This window comes from Malurus melanocephalus, unplaced genomic scaffold (assembly GCF_030028575.1).
Source record: "Malurus melanocephalus ecotype Western Australia unplaced genomic scaffold, MMel_1.1 scaffold_226, whole genome shotgun sequence".
NCBI classification, from domain to species: Eukaryota; Metazoa; Chordata; class Aves; order Passeriformes; family Maluridae; genus Malurus; species Malurus melanocephalus.
Genome location: NW_026623458.1, coordinates 1,085,499 through 1,106,014, shown reverse-complemented (window position 1 = coordinate 1,106,014; position 20,516 = coordinate 1,085,499). Strand labels below are relative to the sequence as shown.

The 20,516-nt window shown below is 45.8% G+C and overlaps 1 protein-coding gene across 1 annotated transcript; it reads right to left on the bottom strand.

Moving 5' to 3' along the window:
• Positions 1 to 2,637: 2,637 nt before the first annotated feature.
• Positions 2,638 to 19,377, bottom strand: LOC130578404 (cystine/glutamate transporter-like). The gene is made up of 12 exons (XM_057374467.1): positions 17,224 to 19,377; positions 14,954 to 15,080; positions 14,084 to 14,199; positions 13,332 to 13,457; positions 10,992 to 11,091; positions 10,861 to 10,905; positions 10,553 to 10,676; positions 10,156 to 10,259; positions 8,167 to 8,263; positions 7,248 to 7,397; positions 5,425 to 5,599; positions 2,638 to 4,658 (listed from the first exon to the last, which is right to left on the bottom strand). Exons 1-12 carry the CDS (start codon positions 17,414 to 17,416, stop codon positions 4,594 to 4,596), a joined length of 1,422 nt encoding a protein of 473 aa, XP_057230450.1. The 5' UTR covers positions 17,417 to 19,377; the 3' UTR covers positions 2,638 to 4,593.
• Positions 19,378 to 20,516: the final 1,139 nt, after the last annotated feature.

Here is a 20,516-nt window from a genome sequence, read left to right as displayed (position 1 = left end):
GCTCTTGTTCGAGCGCTGCCTGCGGACCACGGTCACGCTGTGTGTGCAGTGACACYGGCCAGGCCTGTTCCTGGAAAAATGCCTCAAATTCTTCCTTCTCTCTCATTGCAGGGCGTTCAAGGGGTCCAGCACTACCAGGAGATCTTTATGGATGTGGCAGTCTCTTTTCTCCCCTCTGCACAGCACCATGATGCTGCTGCTGGCACGGCTGAAGAACTTAAATTTGCGGATTTGATGTGTGGAATTTGAGGGGGGAAGTGGGGAGAGGGGAAATGAAGAGGAAAGCAGGGGAGTGAGGTGGGATGACATTTTCAAGCAGCTTTTCTCCACTGCTGCCCCCTCTCTGTTCCTTTATCCCCACTCCAGAGATAGGTGCTTACCCTGCCGGCTCTCCTGCCAAAATTCGGGGCTCCSAGCCTGCCCTAATCACATGAGCTTACAAAAATGTCCCCTTGTGCCCTACTTTCCCTTTCACTTTCCAGCAGCATTTCTGCTCCGTGCTGGGATTTTCCACCCACCAACTAACCCCAACTAGAAACAGACAGAGGTGAAACACTTAAAAAGCAGAAATATTTCGCTGGCAAGACAGGCAGTTCACGTTTTGCTGAAGATTTTGCTACAYGGTCTTGCTACAACTGCAAACTTGCTTTTTATATCTTAACAGGAATAACTTCATACAGAGGAAATTTTATAGTTAGAAACCTCAAACCTCATGCTACCTTTTCCCTTACACGAGACGAACGAAGGTACGAACGCAACTTACAGCAGGACAAAGTGCAAGCAGGTATTCATTCCTCCGGCAGAGCTTAAAGCCGAGCCCACAAGCCATGAACTTCCTGTGTGTCCGGCCCTCCCCGCTCAGCCCCACCYTGGGAAGGCTGTCCGAGCACAGCACGCTGCCCTTCCCTGGCACTGCTGTCCCCAGTGCCCACCCTGGCGAGCTGAGGSCATCATCCCTGTGCCCACCGGGCTGGATGAGCTGCCCCACCCTTGTTCCGCACGGTGAAAGCGCCCTGGCTGCAGCATCTCCTTGGAAAGGGACACACAGCTGTCCTGGGAGAGCTCYCTCCCTGCGAGCTCCCCACCGCCCATCTGTACCTGGCTGTCTCCCTGGCAGTCCCTACCGTGGGCTCACGGGTGTCTCTTCGCCACCGAGCCTTGGGAAGCGGGGCTGGGTGACATTTCCCCCCGGTTGTTGCGACAGACAAGGGCGAGCGGGCCAGGCACAGCCCAGGGCTTTGGCAGCTGCGGCTGCAAAATCAACATCAGCCCGAGCCAGCAGTGCTTATCCCTGCTCCTGGGGTCCTGTCATTGCACACCAGCACTTCCTAAAGCCAGCTCTTCCCAGCTTTCCAGTGGAGTGGGATATTCAGGACCTTCTCCTTTCTGCAAGGAGCAGTTCTGCTGAGCACCATTCTCAGAAAGCCAAAAGTTGATGTCACCTTGCAAAGCCACCCCCAAACCTCAGTGCAGAAGGTGGGTGCATCGCTGATCCCACTGTCCCCAGGGTCACAGATGGCTCTGCTGAGGTTGGAGATGGTTCTCTTTGAGCCACACAACCCCACGGAGCCCTGCCAGACGGGCTGGCTCGGCCCCCACAGCTCTGCACAGCCCCAGGCAGGGGATTCCTGTACYCTGATCCTCCTCTCTGCTCCTCCCCACAGGGATCAGGCAAGGCTTAGGAGCTTTCCAGCCTGACCTCCAACCTTCCAGAAGCTGACAGCGTTTCCCAGCAGAGCACTGAGGCATAAAGCTTAACAACAGGTCAAGGGGACTTTCTTGACTATGCAAACTTGTTCAGATGCAAGCATTCCTTTAACTCTTTTTCCCTCCTGATTGTGTTCAGCTGAATTGCCCAGAACATTTTTATTTCCTGGTGATCCAGTCACACCAGATCAGCAGTGGCTGAAGCACATAGATCTCTGAGTTTCCTGAAAGGGTGCACTCTGAGTGCATTTTATAGACATAGCATTTAAAAAAACAAACATAGCAACAAAACCCTAGCACACACACACACAAAAAAACCCCCACAAACCCCCCCAAAAAAACACAACAAAACAAAAAACAATACCACAAATGGGATTATTAAACTGAACTTACTTTCTTTTGCTTCTGGCCATTCTTGAAGCTCCAAGACCTTCAGTAGGCATGAGATAGCAGCGTTAGGAAGAGCATTCTGATGGAAAATGTTTATAATCTTTGCTGGGAGCAGCACACCATCCTCCTTAAAAACAAACAACTCTCCACAAACTGGAAACTTGAGCTCACCGTAAACTGATACCTTCTGAACATCATCCTTTTTATTTTTATCCCCTTTAATTGCAACGTCATCCATGGAGCTGTTAAACATCTGATTTCCCAGCCATGGCATTATATCTGCCTGCATTCCCAGAGTCTGACAGGTCTTGGAGCAGACATCCTATGCATAGCCCTGCAAGATCCTATTCCTGCACACTCAGCAAAGGCACCCAAGTGTGGTTTCCCTGCATATGTCAAACGATTTATCCTTTATAAAGAAACCACGGTCCAGCAGGTAGCATTACTTATCTTCCTCACAGAAATTTCAATTCGTGTTCACTTCTTCTGTTGCCTTTTTTAACCTAGCAATGAAACTCGAGATAATTTCAATATAGGAGGTAACATAAAAGCAGGCCTTTATTGGAGAAAAAAAGGCAAAAATCACTCTGGCATTGTTTCTCTTCAGAAGGAACAGACAAAGAAGGGACATTTCACCCCTCCTCTGTGCCTTTGTGACACAGCAGCTCTGTTGCCATTTCAGACTGCTCTCCAAGGTGTGCTGTGGGAGTCATGATGCTACAGCATGTGCACACTGTGGGTGGGCTCAGGAAATTTTGGGGTGATGGGCTTACCTGGTGCTGCAAGGTCCTCTTCAGGTTGGTTCCCCAGACACCCACTCTGGGTCCTGACAGAGAGGTGCTGTGGGAAGTTGTGCCAGGGGGTTTAGCTTCAGTAAAACCTGGCCCAAGGAGGGACTGGCTCTTTCCTGGGAGCCTGGAAGCATTTCCAGACCTTATTTGAAATCATTCTATCACTTAAACCCAGAATCTTCTCCTGTGGGTTGTGATGGTTTCCCCAGTGAGGATTTTCCCAGTGGGACTGTGTTTCCTGGTGGACAATGTCCAGCAGTTTGTAAATTAAATTATGGGAAAGTAAGGGGGGAACAAGCCCTGCAGCCACACTGCTGCTGTCCCAATTTAATTCAGCAGAGGAATATGAAACAGTCATTACAAGACTCATAATTCTCAATTGCTTTGAAAAAAACCCCAACTTTAGCTCCAAAATTTTACACATTTCAGTAGTTTACATTGGATTTGTAAATGGTACTTTGTTTTTATTTTAAGTACRTAAATGTTTGATACACCAGGATTTAAAAATGCTCCAAGTTCTGCTGCTCCTCTTTCCAGCAGTTATTAGAGAAGCTCAGCATGCTACTTTCCCATCTTTTAGGAACTGATTAACAATTACATGATTGTAAATAACTAATTGCTGTTTTATCTGGACATAACATTGCCACATTAATAATGTAAACCAAAGTAATCCAATAAAGGAAACCTTTCTTAGGCCATTAGTTCAAATGAGCATTTATGGATTGAATCAGCAAGTCATGTGCAATCAGCAAGTTAAAGCTTGGACATGAAGTCACTCATGTCTTCATACAGCACCAAAAGATGCACTTATTCAGGAATGTGCCMAAGTCTCATCCATGGTCCTGTCTAATTAAAGGAGGAATTGTATTTCACTGGAGTTGGGCCAAATTCTGAGTTTTCAACTTCACTGGTGAGGAGTGCGTGTGGGAAGTTGGGAGMGGGACCAGGATCTATTCTGTCATTTTCTAGTTGGTATGTARCTGATTTTTTWAAAAAATCATTTGTACATTAAAAAATGTCATTTAAGAAAGGTAAAATTCAAAGTTGAAAGATTATTTCAAAGCTAAAAAACCTCATTCTGCTTATACAAAAATCCAAGCAAAACATTCTGACCTTACCTCGTTAATACTTGAATTTCAAATATCTTCTCATTAGCTGAATCTGCACTTTCTGATGAATCAGATTTTATCCCCCTGCCTTCTTCTTTCTGATTCATCTGCCTCATCTCTAATTTGCTCTCCCCAACCCTTCCCCTTGTCCACAGACAGGCCACTACAGAAAGTTTAAAACTTGCATTTGGCTTCCATGTATTGGATTCTAAGTTCTGCAACATGCCCCCTTCCTCTATTTGCCAAGTTAGGAAAACAAAATATAGTCTCTGCCACACACACACACACACACACACACACTCAATTTTACTCAGGACTGGGCAAGGATGCAAAATCAAGATCTTGGTTTCAAAGACACTCTGCAAGGCAAAGCAAGCTTGTGTCAGAGAATTAGTTTGCTCTTCTGAAAAAGGAAAAAGGGCAGGAACAGATCCCAACTGGCAAGCTTAGGAACACTTGCAGCAAGGTTTTGGCTCAGTCATCTTCATTTGCACTGACTAAAAAGAATAAAAGCATGGCCTGCTTTTGGTAGAATCAAAGGTGTCAAAAATGGAGTAAGTCAGTTTTATTGTCTTCTGTGAGTTCTGATGGTTTTCTCAGTAAGTCTTGATTTCTTGTTGGACAACTTCCAGCAGTAACTGTAGCTTGTGTGTAAGATAATCTGAAAGGGTGGAAAAAAAGGAAGGAAGCTTAATCCAGAGGAAATCCTGAGATATGGCTGAAAATCAGAGCATCAGCACCAATGGCTGGACAACTTTATGTTGGCAGATCACTGTATCTGTTTTCTTTCTTGCTGTATGTTTTCTTCTATTCAGTGGTTACTGATGCACCTCCATACAACATCAAATCAAAAGAAAACAAGACTTGTAACAAAAATGATAAATTTAACTCAAACCAGGCTCTCATTTCTGAGAAGAACATTGTTCCGCCATGCCTACATCCAAAGGAAATCTGTGCTAGACACCGCACGGAGTGGAGGTGTACTTCATTTATATGGCCACGTTTSTGCCCAAACCATCCTGGCCTCTTCCCCCAAGCTGACAGACCTCTGACCAACCTTTCAGCAAATAACTCTGTGCATGGGGTTACAGGGTCTGCCTACAGTCTCTCCATCCTAACTTTTGGTCTTGTTGCTCTGTGTCAGACAAATTTGACCCAGACCTGGTGATCCCAAAGATATGATAAAATTTAGTAGGAATCAGAGCTGTTTCTCCCTGTTGGTAGACCTCAGCCTYGTCTTTGTTAAAACAAATTTGGCTGTGGAGTCTGTGCCGAGGGGAAAACATCCCAGGGGTCATGATTTAGGTTTCATGAGGTCTGTTGGTCAAGGAGCAGTTTGCATTAGTGCTGAGCACAGGGARCAAACCAGCACCCCCATCCCTGAGCGTGTTTAGGTCTGCATTACTGAAAGTCAAATGYGTACTTACAAAAAAGGTTACGGCAGCGGTCTGACATCTGCCTGTGAATTATGAGGTAGTAGACTGGAAAGCCACTCAAAACCATGGTGCATCCAATGCTAATGTTCACAGGGTCTGAGTAGAAAGACATTGCCACTGTGAAGAGGCAGATGATGGTAAAAGAGAYAGGAACAAACAGGGGAACCTGGGGGAAAGAGAACAGAGGATGATCAGGAAAAACTGGTGGCCAATCAGCACACACTGTATTCACTCCTCCATCTAAAGATGAGGAGAATCATATCCTGTCCTGACAAGTGCTTCTGTAKAATAAACTGCAAACAATCCCACCAGCTTCAGAGCCCAGTGCCCTGTGAGGTTCATGCCTCCTATATTCATGTGCACCAAAATCTAAACCTCACTTGCAACTGGAAGCCAAGCAGGAGGAGAAGCCGTTCACACCCCACCGCTCTGTGGATGTCCTGCTCCTGTGCATGCACACACACACCTACTTACCACCTAAGRGAACTGCTCAGGGAAAATCTGAAGCCAAGAAAGAAGTGACATTTTGAATCAAACTGTTCTTTGCTTATAAAACTCAGGACTCATTTTGACCTGCCTCCAGCTCGCCTGAGACTTACAAAGACTAAACCAAGACAAAGCAAGCTCCCTATCTCTATAGTACCCTCATCAGGAATATTGAGCTTCAGCGACACCCTGGTGAAAATCAAAGCAGCACTCAGCACTTCAGCCATACCCTACTGGATGAGCCAATTCATCTGGGTTATTTGGAGAGCAAATAGGAACACTGCAATAAATAATAAACCTGTGAAACASTCCCTCTGTCTTTGCATCAGCCAAATAACATCTCGCCATAGCTGATGGAATGAAGGAGCTGCTGTCATCTAGGGTGACAATCTTTACCAGTAATAAAGATTGCATTTTGGATGCTCAACATGCCAAGTCGGAAGACATCAGTTGCTCCAGGTATGGCAGCCCTCCAGCCATCAAACTTAGGCACTCTTTTTGTCTTTCCAGCCAGAGCATTCCCTGCCAGCCACTCCTATATGCACACACTCACGCTGCACATCTGCTGGAGAGGTGTGCGATCAGACTGCTCCCTCCTCTTTCCGGCGTTTTCTCACTGTTTTTAGCCCAAAATGCTGCAGAGAGCGTTGAGTACCAGCAGAGTCAAGCCTATGTCAGCTTTGCTCTCTGCCGGGCAGGGGACRGCTCGTGTGCGGCCACTAGAGCGCAGCACGTCCCCGCGCCACCTGCGCACAGCCCTTCCTTCTTTCACAAAACTGATAAAAACTGGGGGGAAAGCGGGAGAAAGCAGTCAAACTGACCAAAAAGTCGCTATTTCCCTCCCTCGCTTAATCAGCGTTTAGTAGGYGCTGGAAGTATTAATCTCTAAAACAAAACGAAGCAAAACCTCAGCAACTGAAACCATCAACAGTGCTACCTGCTAATAAACCTGTCCTGAGAAGTTTGGTTTGRGAGGAAAAGCAAAAACTTATTTAGYATGGTTCTGGAGGAGGACACRAGTGCCAACCAACAAACTGGGAAGCTTCAAGGTCTCTGCTAAACGCAGAAGAAGAAAAATTACACCAAACTGTCCCCTGGAGCAAGGAGTCTTCCAAGAGATGCATCTGGTGACTCYGTGTGGAACTGGATTTATAGGATTTGCCACATCTGGCTGTTTGGGCATATCAGCTAATTTCAGGATCTCCCCTTATGCATTACTAAGCATCAGGGATTGAGACCCCCTTAGAGCTTAAAGGTGACCATGACCATGTAATGCTGTGATTAACAGCAAATCAGGGAGAGGAGTGACAGACATGTGCTGGCTTTACCTTGAAGGGGCTGTGCASCTCCGGGTGACGGAGACGATGGACGATGAGCCCGAGGGTGGCCAATCCTATGAAGAGCCATCGGGAAAAGCTGAAGAAGTTCAGGAGGTGGTAAATGTCTCCAATGCAGACCATGGCAGTGACCAAAGGGAACTGAGCATTGTGAACATGAAATGCAGACATTAAAGCCTTACTTTAACAGACTAGGTACTCGGACTAGGAAGGGTAATATGGATCAGCTCCTCCAACCCCCCTGACATTTTGGAGGTCAGAGAACTGTACAAAACGGTGTCACAGACTGAAGGCAAAAGACCTAAAGGCTTAGGTAGCTTCTGTTGTGCTGCAGAAAGGAGTGATTATTTCAATTTCAGCAGCATCTTTGGTGTCTCATGTCCAAGCCAAAATTCTGCACTGTTGGTATACAGGCTATCTACAATGACATCTGCTAAGTTTTCAGCAGGTCAGCCAAGCTGCAACAGGCACTGCGGCATGGTTTGGATGGAGCTGGACCACTGCCATTAAAAAAACCCTGAACAAACCAAAACATCAGACCAGACCATCTCTACAAATGCTCATTCCCTRCATTTCCAYCACACCTGGGAATTTTCAGTTTCMARAYAGCCAAAGCCTGGCAGAGGTGTTTYCATATSGCATTATCAAGCAGCAACTGTGGCAGATAGTAGGGACTGCACTTTAAAAAAGGTGTCTAAGGTTATAAGGCAGAGATTTCAAAGCTGTGCATTTGGATACCATGGCTTTCTCAAGGGGACTTAATACTTTGAAGCCATTTCCCGTATCCCACCCTCTTTATTTTTCAGGAGGTAATTTAAACTGCCCTTTAAACCTCTGAATTTATCCAGCCTTTGCTAGAAACYCAACACTGCAAAAGAGCAGAGCATGTCACAGAACCAGATCTCCTTACCATTAACATGACAGCAGGAAGGGGTGTATGCCTTCGGATGTGGATCATGGAGAAGAGAGGAGGCCACTGCCCTTCCCTGGAGGCCACAAACAGAGTCCTAGGAAAAGACAGGGAGCCYTGTGCATTAACATCCTTTATCCAGACTGGAAATGGGATCAGTCACTGCACTGACCTTAGACATCAAGGCACCTGACCCCTTCCCCAGCACAAGTCTGCTATTCAAGGCAACAGTTCTGCCTTTAGCTGCTCTTTCATAGAACCCTTAAATGGTTTGGGTTCAAACCCAATTTCCCTGCCACAGGCAGGGACAGCTTTCACTAGACAAGGTTGTWCAGAGTTCCACTTTGGGGYATTTRGAAGAAAACCCAAGGCTGAATTCCTACAGCTCTCCYAGGACCAGCTCAATGCAATGCAGARCCCACCATCAGAAGAGTCACCATGGCAGTGTCTCCTTGGGTGCCTCATTAGCAGAGACCCCTGGGCAAGTACAAAGTGACCATGAATGAACTCAGGCAGGAAACAGGAGTGAAAAAGTCTCTTGACACCAGAAAAGGAATTAATCTTTCCAGTGAAAAGGAAGTGGAGGGATCACMAACTTCAATCCTTTATAAGAGAAGCTGGTGAGTTTATGAAAGGGGATTGTCAGTTTTGAAGCCTATATTCTTATATATACATATATARAAAAAATAAAGTGCAATCTCCTCAAATGACAGATGATTTCCAATCCTCTGGTCAGCTGTTGGAAAATAGTTTGTCACAGTGCCAAGAGGCCAGCTACACACAAGAACAGCTACAAAATGAGAGCAGAGAGTTCTGTGCTTCCACCCCACTTTGACTCGTGAAAGAGCAATTAGGGAGAAGACAATCACATCCAATTTTATAAATTTAATATCCCCAAACAAACCATGCCAGAGCATCAGCTGGGCTGGAGCAGGGCCCAAAGCAGCTGGGGCACAAGTGTACAACCAGTTTTATTGCTGTCTCTGTGGCTTTGCAGGGGTGTGGCTGGCAGGCAGCCAGGGAGGCCCCATCAGTGTTTATAYGGACATTGTGCAGTGATTATGTTAATGATGCCAGGATGAGGGAGAGAAGGTCACTAGGGGACACAAAGAACCTCTGCTGTCCAGGGACCTCTCATCCTCCAAAAAAAACACTATTGAGAGCAGCTAGTGGGGAAGATCCTCCTCACCTGTATTTAATACAAGATTTCAAGGCAGTGGATCAAATAATTCCTTAACTTTCACGCTAGGAAACATTCCTTTCAGATCAACAGATTTTTTTCCCTTTGCAATAGAAGCTGTGTAGCAGAACCCACAGCAGAAAGTTCACTCAGCTCCACAGGACCAGCACAACATTSCTCTTCACAAGGTCTGCCCTCCTCTCCAATTTCAAGGCTGCCATATGGACACGGAGTGGGGCAGACAGTGAAGCTGGCAAGTTCATTTTTCATGGAACAAAGCTTCTCATATTGCTATTACAAGACTTCTTGAACCTCAGCAATTGTTTTAGGARTAGCCCATCCCAGTGACATTTCACTGACTTCAAAGCAAAGTCCTCAAGGGGAAGTTTGCCTAGAGAGCCTCACAAMAGAGGGACCCCGTGCCCTGCAGCAGCACAGCTGGCTGAACCCAGTGAAAGAAGACTCAGTCTCACTGAGCAGCTGCCAACATCAACAAAGCCTTTAGTTCACCAGAAACATTGACATTTCACTTTCCACTGGGGATTTCAACTGAAGGGTAGGGGAGAGGATAAAAATCTTTGTTTGTGAGCAGAYTGAGGTACCAAAGTCTGGACCTGGCCAGAAACAGAAAGGGTAAACTCTTAGCCAAAAGGGACCATCCTGTCGTTGACCACCTGGGTGTCAAAAGCCTTGTTTTTCCCACAAGAGTGGCTAAAATRCCAGTGGTGTGGATGGGGAGTTCCACAAGTTGTTGCTGCTTTCCTCTGATTCATTAAGCCAAAAGCATAATAAATCCTTCGAGATGTGACCTGGAAAATGTGAAGATTCCTCCATTCATGGTTCCAAAGCAGGACAGTGCAACAAGGACAGGGACCACGGAGATCAGGCTTTTGAAGGCTCGCTGCACAAAGCTCTGGGGGAAGAGCAAACGTGACTTTAGGAACATGTGGTGATCTCTAGGTGATATCAAGGTTAAAAAAAAAAAAACTTCTTCCACTGAAGGAATAATATATAACTCATAATTTCTCCTTTTCTACTGTCATCTGCAGGTTATTTTTCATTATCTTTTAGGCATGACTGTTGCCCAGTAATCCAAAGAAATTACAAAGCAAGGAAGCACTTTATAGGAAAAACACCTCTGAAAGACTTGCTATGGCCACAGCCTCAGCTGGCCACACGGAGGAGACAACAGGGGTGACAACTCACCACAGCCACAGCAGGAGAAGCCAGAACATCTTGTGTTCCCAGAACTGTGTAATAGGAGACGTTGGTGAGCATGTAACCCACAATTACCGTAATCACAGACACGATGACAGCCAGGGGGATATTTCTACAAGAAAGGGCAACACACACACACTAAGAACAAGCTGCTATCCCTCGTTATGCACAGTATCACTGCAGATTTTGTCTGGTAGCACAACTGATGGCMATCAGGTGAACCCACAAACTTATTCCTCCCATCCTGCACTCGGGAAAGCTGCAGGAAACCCAGGACAGCTTCCTCCCAGCCTTACCGTTCAGGTTTGACCAACTCTTCACGCACAAAGCTGGTCTGAAACCTGCACGATGGGAAGAGACGGGGTGAGAGTTTGAGCCACGCTGAGGGCACCCGTGTGCTGCCCTGAAGTGCCCTCCCGGCACCTACCAGCCTGAGTAGGCGAACATGCCTGCATAGAAAGCCAGGGGAAGCTTATCCACGACCAGAGATTGTCTGTCAAAAGCGTCCTGGAAGTTGGCGGTGTGGCCTGCAGAGGAGATAAAAAATGGATACGGAGCAGGAAAATGTCAGAGACAGGCTTCCTTCCTTGTAGGATAACATTCCTTGTACGCCTTGTCCAGACCTGGCAAGAGGGTGATTTCCTMGGAGCCAGGGATTCAGATTGATTTCATTGCTTTAATTTCAGTGCTGCTGTTGATACTTCTACTTTCCTATGCTAACATTAAAAAAAAATCTATCCCTTGTCCAGCTGTGGGAGGTATTTAAGCAAGGGGAACAACAACAATTCGTTGTTTCCAGCAGAGCGTTCTCTGGGAACAGGAGATCATGGAGAAGTGAGGATCTGCATTGTCCTGTTCTCTCTTTTGGCCCAAAATTAATSTGTTGGGTTGACCCCCATGTCCCCTCTCCAGCTGGACACACACTCCCCTTTGATGTGATGCAGCCAGCGAGGCAGCTAACTGGGCTCTCACTGTGCTCCCTCCTATTCCTGCTGCTGGAGCACTGACCCCAGCCCTGWGCTGGCCAGWGCATGGGAACCAGGCTGGAGRAGAGAAGGGGAGCAGGGAACTGMCAGTCTGAYCCACCACCACTCACTCACAGGAAAGGACACAGAGAGCGAATAAAATAAAATTTCCAAAGTAGAGGTGTRTCAGATATTTACCAACTCCTCTAATTTTCCTTCCAGTTCTCTGGTTGAAATAACAAAACAAAACATAACCAAAAAAATCAAAGTCAGGATTTTCTCAGACTGAAAAAAAATAAAATTTAGGGAAGAGAGAAACACTGCATTTGAACACAGTCAAAAGGAGCTGCATTTCCAACATTTTCAAATCCAGGTAACCTGAGGTTTGGTTCCACACCTATGTTTAATTTTCCATAATAAAGTCTCTTCAAAAGTAAGAAGTGCACCAGGCAAGGTGTGACATGCCATGGAGCATGTGGAGAAAGTCAGGCCACTTTCGTGGAGGTGTTTCTGCAAGAAGTYCAGTGACAAGGTTTTGGCTTTGAAATGCTGGCCCAGCAAGTCTCTAAAATAAACCTTAGTCAAAGAGAAGGTAATGGAAGAGGAAAGGACAAAAGTGCAACCAAAAAAAAAAATCAGCATAAGGCAGAGGAATCAGGCAAAATTATTTAAAAGCACAAAACTGATTTTAAGCACAAAAAAATGAAGCTAAATTGAAAATAGGTTTGAAGAAAASTAACCCAAAATATAGGAGGGGGCCTGTTGGGGTACTCTTTTTATGTTCTGAGAAGATGGCTGCTAAGTGATGGTGCATGAAAAGGATTTATTGCCTGCAATGCATTAATGAGCAATTTACAGTCCCCTGTGAGTCACATTAAATACAACCTGTCATACTGGAGTCTCTCAGTGAATTCTCCCTCCAGATGTCACCAGCACTTATCCTCCCCACCACAGGACGGGTGCCAGGGCTCCAGATTGTCATTTGAAGGCATTCCTAACAATAATGGCTGGGGATTTCTAGCTGCAGGGCAGTCCTTTAGTTCAGAAGTGCTGCCAGCCCAAGGGGACCTTTTCATGTTCAAAGAAGCCAGCTCCAGACATCAGAAAGAAACATGAACATGGAGCCCACTGCCTGTGGTGTTTTCTCTGCAGAAGAAGGTAACAGCATGAAGACGGAGCAGGCTTCATCCCTTGAGTGGGAATGCCTTGGGCTTTTCTATAAACTGAGCCTTGGATTAAAGCCAGTACTCTCGTACCGTTTGCAGAACATACTACAGGCAGAGTTTTTCTCCCCCATTCTGGATGTGGGTATGAAATCCCATGCCAAGTTCATTGTAAGTTCACTGAATTACTGCCCATCTTGGCTTAGGGGTAAAAAGCACTAGTTTAAGCCGCAGGAAGGTTAGTGATGACATTACCAGGGCCCAGCTGTGACCAGCTCAGGGAATACTGTCACCCATCCTAAATGTCCATCAAACATGTGCTGCTTTGGAAGATTTTGAGCCACACTGGAAACAGGCAAGTCTGACTCCAAAGAAAGGCCATCAGCAGAGGAAGGTGCCTGCGTGTCTCTGGGTAGGATGACACATCCTGTGGCACTAAGACCCACTCAGTTTTGGGGAAAGCACCACCCAGCCAAGTGCAATGATGCAGCTTGTGCCAGCCAAGCCTATCTCAGCTCCCAGCTCATTCACACCCAGCACACAACAGAGAAAGCTGCGGCACCACACTTGTCACTTGGGACTGATAAAAGCTGTGACAGAGGGGKCCATTGAGCATTGCAGACATGCAGCACCACCTACCCTGGGCCAGCAGCATCATCCCTGGCACGATGATGAGGGCAAGAGCCAGGAGTTTGATAACGGAGAGAGCCGTCTGCAGCCGTGCACTCCAGGTGACACTCCAGGAGTTGAGGGTGAGGACTGTGTCTGGAGAAAAGACCACACTGCTACAGCTGCAGCCTGCTTGACACATGCAGGAAAAAACACAGCGGCTCTCCCTGCCCTAGGGATGCTGGGAGAAGGCCCATCTTTGTGCTTTAGAGAGGATGCTTGGGGTGAGAGGTGTCTTAAAACATTACAGGTGTGGCCCAGCATACAGCATTTACAGGGGAAGCTGAGTTAGGCTCCTAAAAGGGAGCAGGATGATCCACACAGAAAGGTGGATCAGCACCCCACTTCTCAGCATTCCTGTGCCACACCAGGCAGGACAGCTTCACAGGCTGCATGCACCAGGAGAGGAGCCCAAAACCTCAAGCCTTACACTCACAACCCATGAGGCTTTTGCACAATTACACATGGAGAGTAATGTTTTGCTCCCAACCTGGCAAAATTCCCCCACCCAGGACTCCAGCTGTTCAACAGGAAGGCTCATTCCCCTTCCTGGAGAATAGAGTGTCCCAAAACCATCACCTTGAATCAGAACATTTTAGGGAGCTGGGRAGGTAAGACAGGACCCCTATCCCACAGTTTTCCCAGGAAATAACATCCCATAAGTGCTCTTAGTCTAGGGCAGAGAGGCCAGGATGGACAATCCCATGAGTGTCAGTACTCACAGTAGCCCAGGAGAGACACAAGCTTCACTGCAGGGACAGGGGCAGCACAGGGGGCAAAAAACGGCTCCAGCATGTAGCGTCCRAATGCCAAGGAAACCACAGCACTGTTGGCAGGTCTGGAGTGGGGAAAAACCAAGCACAAAGCAGTCTGAGGATGGCTGGAAAATGGCAKGAGATAAAACTGTACAAAACCTGGGAGGGAGAGCAAGATTCCCCACCTGGCTTAATCCTCTCACCCATGCAGATGGTGAATTGCCATCGAGTCTCTCTCACACGTTTTTCTCAGTCAATGGGTTAAAAAGCACATGCTGYAAAATGATTAATTTCCRACTTAAAAGCAAAAGTTGAGATTAATCATACTGAGCAATGCAAGGGTAGTTCATATGTTCTGCTTCATCTCAGCTCACATGAAGGATACAGGTTATTGAGAGGTGAGGACTCATTTTAATGTTAAAAAARGAAGTCGTTCACAATTTTATAAATKATTTAACTTGGAGTTAAGCCAGAAAGTTGTCTCCACTTCCCGAATCTGAAGCAAACAAAAAAGTTTCACCCTGAAAACAGAAGATCTGAAATAAATCTGGCATCTATTGTCAGTCTCTGCAAAATATCATGGCTCTTGGGAGATACCAACTGCCTAAGGAGAAGAGATATTCTTCAAGTACAGAACATTTTTAACATTTTTAACTATTTCCACAATAGCTCTTCTCCCTTTTATCACTAAAAAAAAAATCTTCAAAAATCATTCAGTGTGTTTCTACTTTTTCCTTTACAAACTGCCTGGACTGTTATGTGGCATCATAATTTTTTTTTTTTTTTTTTAAATTATCACTGCATTCAGGAAAGAGGCAAGCAAACAAAATCTGTCACCTGATAGCAAAAAACTCAGCCCACAGGAATAAGAAGCTTGGCAGAGGCCCTAGTGTCTCCAAAATGTAGATATAATGTCCTCCAGACTTRGTGATTCTTGTTCCAAGCTCAGCATAACACAAGGCACCTGGAAAAGTTCAGGTAGAAATGTATCAGGTAAATAATCCCATGGATTTTCCATGTCTGTGCGATTTTTCAGTGATTGAACAAATCCATTTAAAATAAGTAGTGAGTGGGAGGAAGAAAAAGGTGTTTAAAAGAACCACTTTTCCCTGGTTTTGGGTGCTGCAGTGTTTTGAAGTAAGTTTTGAAGTAATTGGCTTACCTGTCAGGTGGGAAGAAATTCTCTGTTTTRTGGTTAATGTTACAACATTCCCATGGAAGCTCTGAAGAAAGGTGTGTGATAGAAATGTTGCTCTAAACTACAAGAGGTTTCCTTTGAAAAATATCCCAGATTCTTGCTTCTCCTCACAGTTAGACTGGCCAAATGCTGCTTACAAAGCAGCTACAGCAGTTCAACCACAAGCCATGGCTGAACTGGTCATTCCAACCACATTTTTGATCCCAGGCCACGTTCTTGAGCCCTTATCTCACATCTTGACATAAATCCCTTCCCTCCTCTGAACCCAGTGGTGACATGGYCATGCCTCCAAGTCCCATGGCAATCATGCCATATTCAGGTCATGCAGGATGGTGACAACCTCAATGTTTCCTGTCTCCCTGGTGGAAAATTCACACAGAATCCCTGTTYAAAGCATCACAGGCAGAGAGTTCATTTCATTTATCCCAGTGGGTCCCTTGGAATGCTTCAAGCATGCATATAAGTGTGTTGCTGAACTCATGCAATGGGACTTGTGTATATGACCCACTTGAAAGGGAAAAAAAAAACATAAAAGAAAGCAGGCCTTTAAAATATACTGCAAAAAAGTGTCAGAGAAATGATCAGGGGAGGTCATCAAGCTGATAAAAGGGAAGAGCAAAGCAACAAATCCATCTACAAAATGCAGTAACTCGATAAAGAGATTCCCAAAGCCCTTCCAGCAGCATGTATCAAAGGATGCTGCAGAGGGAGAAACCTTTGCAAGCGAGAGCTTGGGCTGTGTGATTAGCACACATTATTTAGTGTTCTGCTTGGTTAAAAGAAATGCCGTGTTCATATTATATTGTAAGGTTTTCTTTGAGGAAAAGTGTATGATTCACCAAACAACCACACACAGGTTGCAGTGTGAAATACTGGTACACGTGCTGAGAGCAAGAACAACTTGTTGCCCTACTAACAATTGAATGTCTCGATTTCTAAACTTGCAYGTACATGTCACAGTCTCAATATAGGGTTTCTTTCATGTGGGGTTTCWCCTTTCTTTGCTTTTTTTGTTTCCTAAGTTACAACAGAAGAAAAATGTTGAAGTCACCCACTGTAATAAGCAGATTTCTCTCCTGAGCTAATTTGCAGTTGTCTTAATAGAACCTTCAGAGAGTTTCTAAGATGGTGATTATATACAGCTAATGAAAGAAACTAACAGCTACATGTTTTATCCACTGTAACTGTTAAGAACTATGTTAATTCAGAAGAACTAGAATGAAACTGTCAGCAGAAAGACAACCCTCGGTGAGAAAAGACCAGTATTAAATGACAGAATTCAAGCCAAGAGTGTGACACAAAAAGTGGGGCTGATCTGCTCCATCTCCTGCTCCCAGGCAGTATCAGACATATCCACACCATTTGTGGATAGGGACAAACACCCTAACCCATCCCAGGCTGGAGAATAACCTGCATCTCCCCAGAAAATCTGTTCYAGTGCTTCGCTGTTCTGTCCAACAGAAAGGGGATCCCATGTGGCATTTTGGGACTGTCCTTTCCTGCCCTCTTCAGAGTGCCTGTGAAATCACTGCACAGCCCCCAGACTCCCTTTTAGCTGCCTACATCTCCCTTCCACCTCATAGAAACAGTCCACTCATTCTCTCCCAGCTTTCCTGGCAGAGACCACGCTGTCTCCATTCACAGCCACTGCCTCTCCTTTGCCCCGGACCTGCACATGAATTGATTTTCAGGGACCATAAGTGATGGAATTTGTCCATTACCCCAGTGAAACAATTTGAACTAAAAATGCCAAGTGACCACCCCCTGACTTCTTAAACCTTTGTTTTTCTTACAGTAGGAATCAAGAATTTTGGYTTTCTTCATCTCCCAACTTTCTAAACACAAAAACATGCAGGCTCCCCTCACCTCCCAGGTGCTTAAGCAAAGGCTGCCAAATCTCACCACTCACCAAACATGGAGAGGAGCCCACAGGAGAACCAGACGACCAGGGAGAAGCCCACGCTGCCMGAGTTTTTCAGTACTCCTTTGGGGGAAATAAAGATGCCACTGCCAACCATGCTGCCGATGAGCAGTGAGAAAGCCCGCAGCAAAGTTATCTTTTTCCTCAGGAAGATGGCCTCTTCTTTCTTGTTCTTCCCCATGGTTTCCTTCTAATCACAGGTGAAGTTCACACATTCAGGAGCTACAAGTGTCCTCAAGGCTCACCTGTAAGGCAAGGAGTTAAGGATTTGAGGATCTTCTTTTCTGGAYAAWATTTTTTTCCAGTAACCTGTCAAGWGCTGTTGAATTTGTTCTCCTCATCTGCAGGAAGTGYCAGCCAAACCACGGGTGCACAGAACACCCTTGGTATCACCTCTGTCATCGGTACAGCTCCTGAGWGACACTCTGAGGTTTTTCTGCTTCTTCTGCAAGGCAACACAGGCATTACGTGTTGCATTCCAGCCACACCTCAGGATGATTTCCAAATTTGACTTTGATGCCTTGAACTGGCCAGTTTAGGGTTAATTTAATGGGACCTACTGTGGGGGTACACTCATTTCAGTCGCTGGCAGAAAACATTTAAAGCTGCAAGCCTAACATGCAAGACCTTGWGGATCTCTGGGGTTAGAAAAACATCGAGCTGCATCAATTGGTGCACAGAGATGATTTAGGCTTTTTTAACTTCCTGTTCATCCTAGCTGAATGAACTAGCCCCGATGCTCTCATTAGAGATCCGTTTTATGAGTGTTTTTTAATAGTGTCAAGCCTTTTTGCTTTCAAAGTATCGAGGAGTCAGGAATAAGTACTGTTTACAACTCTAAGACGGAGCTTAGTCATTATTAACAGATGTGTGTCATTTCTTCTATTAATATAAAAACTTTCTTGGTAATAACAGCAGCAGTGAAGCTTTTCCTAGAAAAGAAGGAACTTCAGACACTTCAGGGATCACAAGCTGATCCAGATTTAGCTCTCGCAAACTGCGGCAACCTCCCACTTCCCCGCCTTGTCTCTCCCGTCTCTCTCTGTCACTCCTAAGTTGGCAACTTCACCAAAACGCACCTTTTTTTTGGGTAGGTGAGTCGAATTCAGGTCAGTTAACACAGCCTAATTTGCTGCAGTGAACCTGGCTGCAGTTTTACACTGCTAATTATCCCTGGTAGAGCAGGCAAGACAAGTCTGGAGTAGATAATTTGGCTCTTGTCCAGCCTCCCGCCACACATCCCCAACAATGCTRACACCTCGGCTTCTGTGCTCTTTTTTTTATTATTCTAACTCAGTAAATTGCATTATGGTGAATATTTGCCCCAGCCCCATGGCTGTATATTATTGCAGAGTTAACCCTTTACAGGAGACCCTATTTTAGGGATTTCTTGAATAATTTAGTAATTGCAGCAGTGTGTCCACAAGGAGACAGCAGTCACCTCTAGAAGCCGACTTAAGCAGCCAGAAATTAATTTCTTGGTAGAGAGATGAAAACATTCCCCTAACTTTGAGGGGACAATTCTTGTTAGCACTCACCCACAATACATCTTTGCATGCCCTGTGTAAGCTCAGGGGAACCAAGGTCTGTTTTCCCCCATCCCCAGCTGTTTTCCCACCTGGAAGTCTGCAGGAGGAAGTGAGTTATCACTTTCTCTGGGCACATATGACAAACACATGCAGAAAGCCCTTTCTCCTGCCAGCAGCACGAGCTGGTTTCTCTGAGACTGAGCCAAGCCTGCACAAGCATCTTCTCAATCAAATCAGCCAAGTTTAGTTATTAAACCTCTAATGAGTCCCGGAGGACTCTTTAAGGCTCAGATGGGTCACATCAGCCTGGTCTGCTCCCACAGAGCTGATCCTCAGAGTCCCAAAMCCTCACAGGGTTGCTGGAGACAGCGGCTCTGGAAGAGCAGGGAGAGACCCCTGGGAGCCTCCCAAGCCCTCAGCTGCAGTTCCCTCAGACACCAGTTAATTACCTTAACGTGAAATACCAAYATCATCTGGTATTTCTCAGCTGAAATGAGACCCACACTGCGTTCATTTGCAGGGGTGAAACAGCCCCACCAGGCTGAAACAAAGCTGAAGAGAGGAGCTGTGCACAGCTATGTCTAAAGCACTGGTTGGAGATAATTAAAAGGGCACTTATCTGTTTGGCTGGGTTTTAAACAAAGCAGGTGCATTGACAATCCATCAGACTCCCATTTCTTGCTGGGATCCCGAAGCAGCAGAAGACGGCGTTTCTTTGCAGGCTCTGAAATTACACAGAGAGARGAGGGGAGGAACCAAAAAAAGGAGAGATCAAATCAAATTTACAGACCAGGTTAATGATCCAAAGTAAACACCAAACTCTGTACTTCTGTCCACATGCTTTTTTTTTTTTGCTTTTTTTTTTTAAAATACTACTGAACAGTCCGCTAAATTTGAGAAACATGAAATCTAGCCGTACTTGTTCCCAAAGTGGCTGAAGGAGAAAGAAAAAGGTGGAAAAGGAAAAAAAATATAAAGAGTAATAGAAAGCTATTGAATAGGACTTCAAAGAGTCACCTAGCGGAGTCTACAGCCTGGAGACACCATTCCTGCCTGCTCTGCTTTCCAGCTACATTCCAGCACCAGGCACRTTAAAATGCAGGGGTGTTAATCCTYGTGGCAATGCTTAAGAATATYCACAATGTGCTTAGCACAAAGGAAACAGGCAAAGCTGCTTTTTGTGCACCCCCTTGACTTACACGATAGGCTCAAATCCTTCTCGTCCCAAAATGCAGTACCTTTTCGTGAGAGACATCATCAGCTAGTAGGGCTGGAGAAAAAAACATTTCTCAAACCTATTCCACACCACTTATCACACAGGCTGGATCTTTCCTCCCTCATTCTTCATCTACACTGATTTGATTGTTGTTTTGGGGTTTTTGAGCTGTTAATCTTACCTCACAAGCACCGCAGCCTGGACRGAGAGGGAGGAGACAGGCTTAAAGAGGGAATCATGTTATTTGTAGTGGTGTCTAGAAGCCCCAGCCAAGAGCAGGACCCCATGTGCTCAGCACAGAGGCAGAGTGGATGTTAYTCTGATGAAAAGCTAGTGAGATAAACAAGCGAGTTGGAAAGGAGAGGAGGGAGACAGCATCACTCTCAGCTGGGGAGCTGAGACCTAGGACAAGGAGTGACCTTCCTCCGCCTGTCACGCAGGAAGCGGGTGGCATCCCTGGGAAAACACACTGCACTTCCAGAGTCCACTTCAATCACCTGCATCCCCCMAAAAAACAGCCCAGCTACTAGGGAATA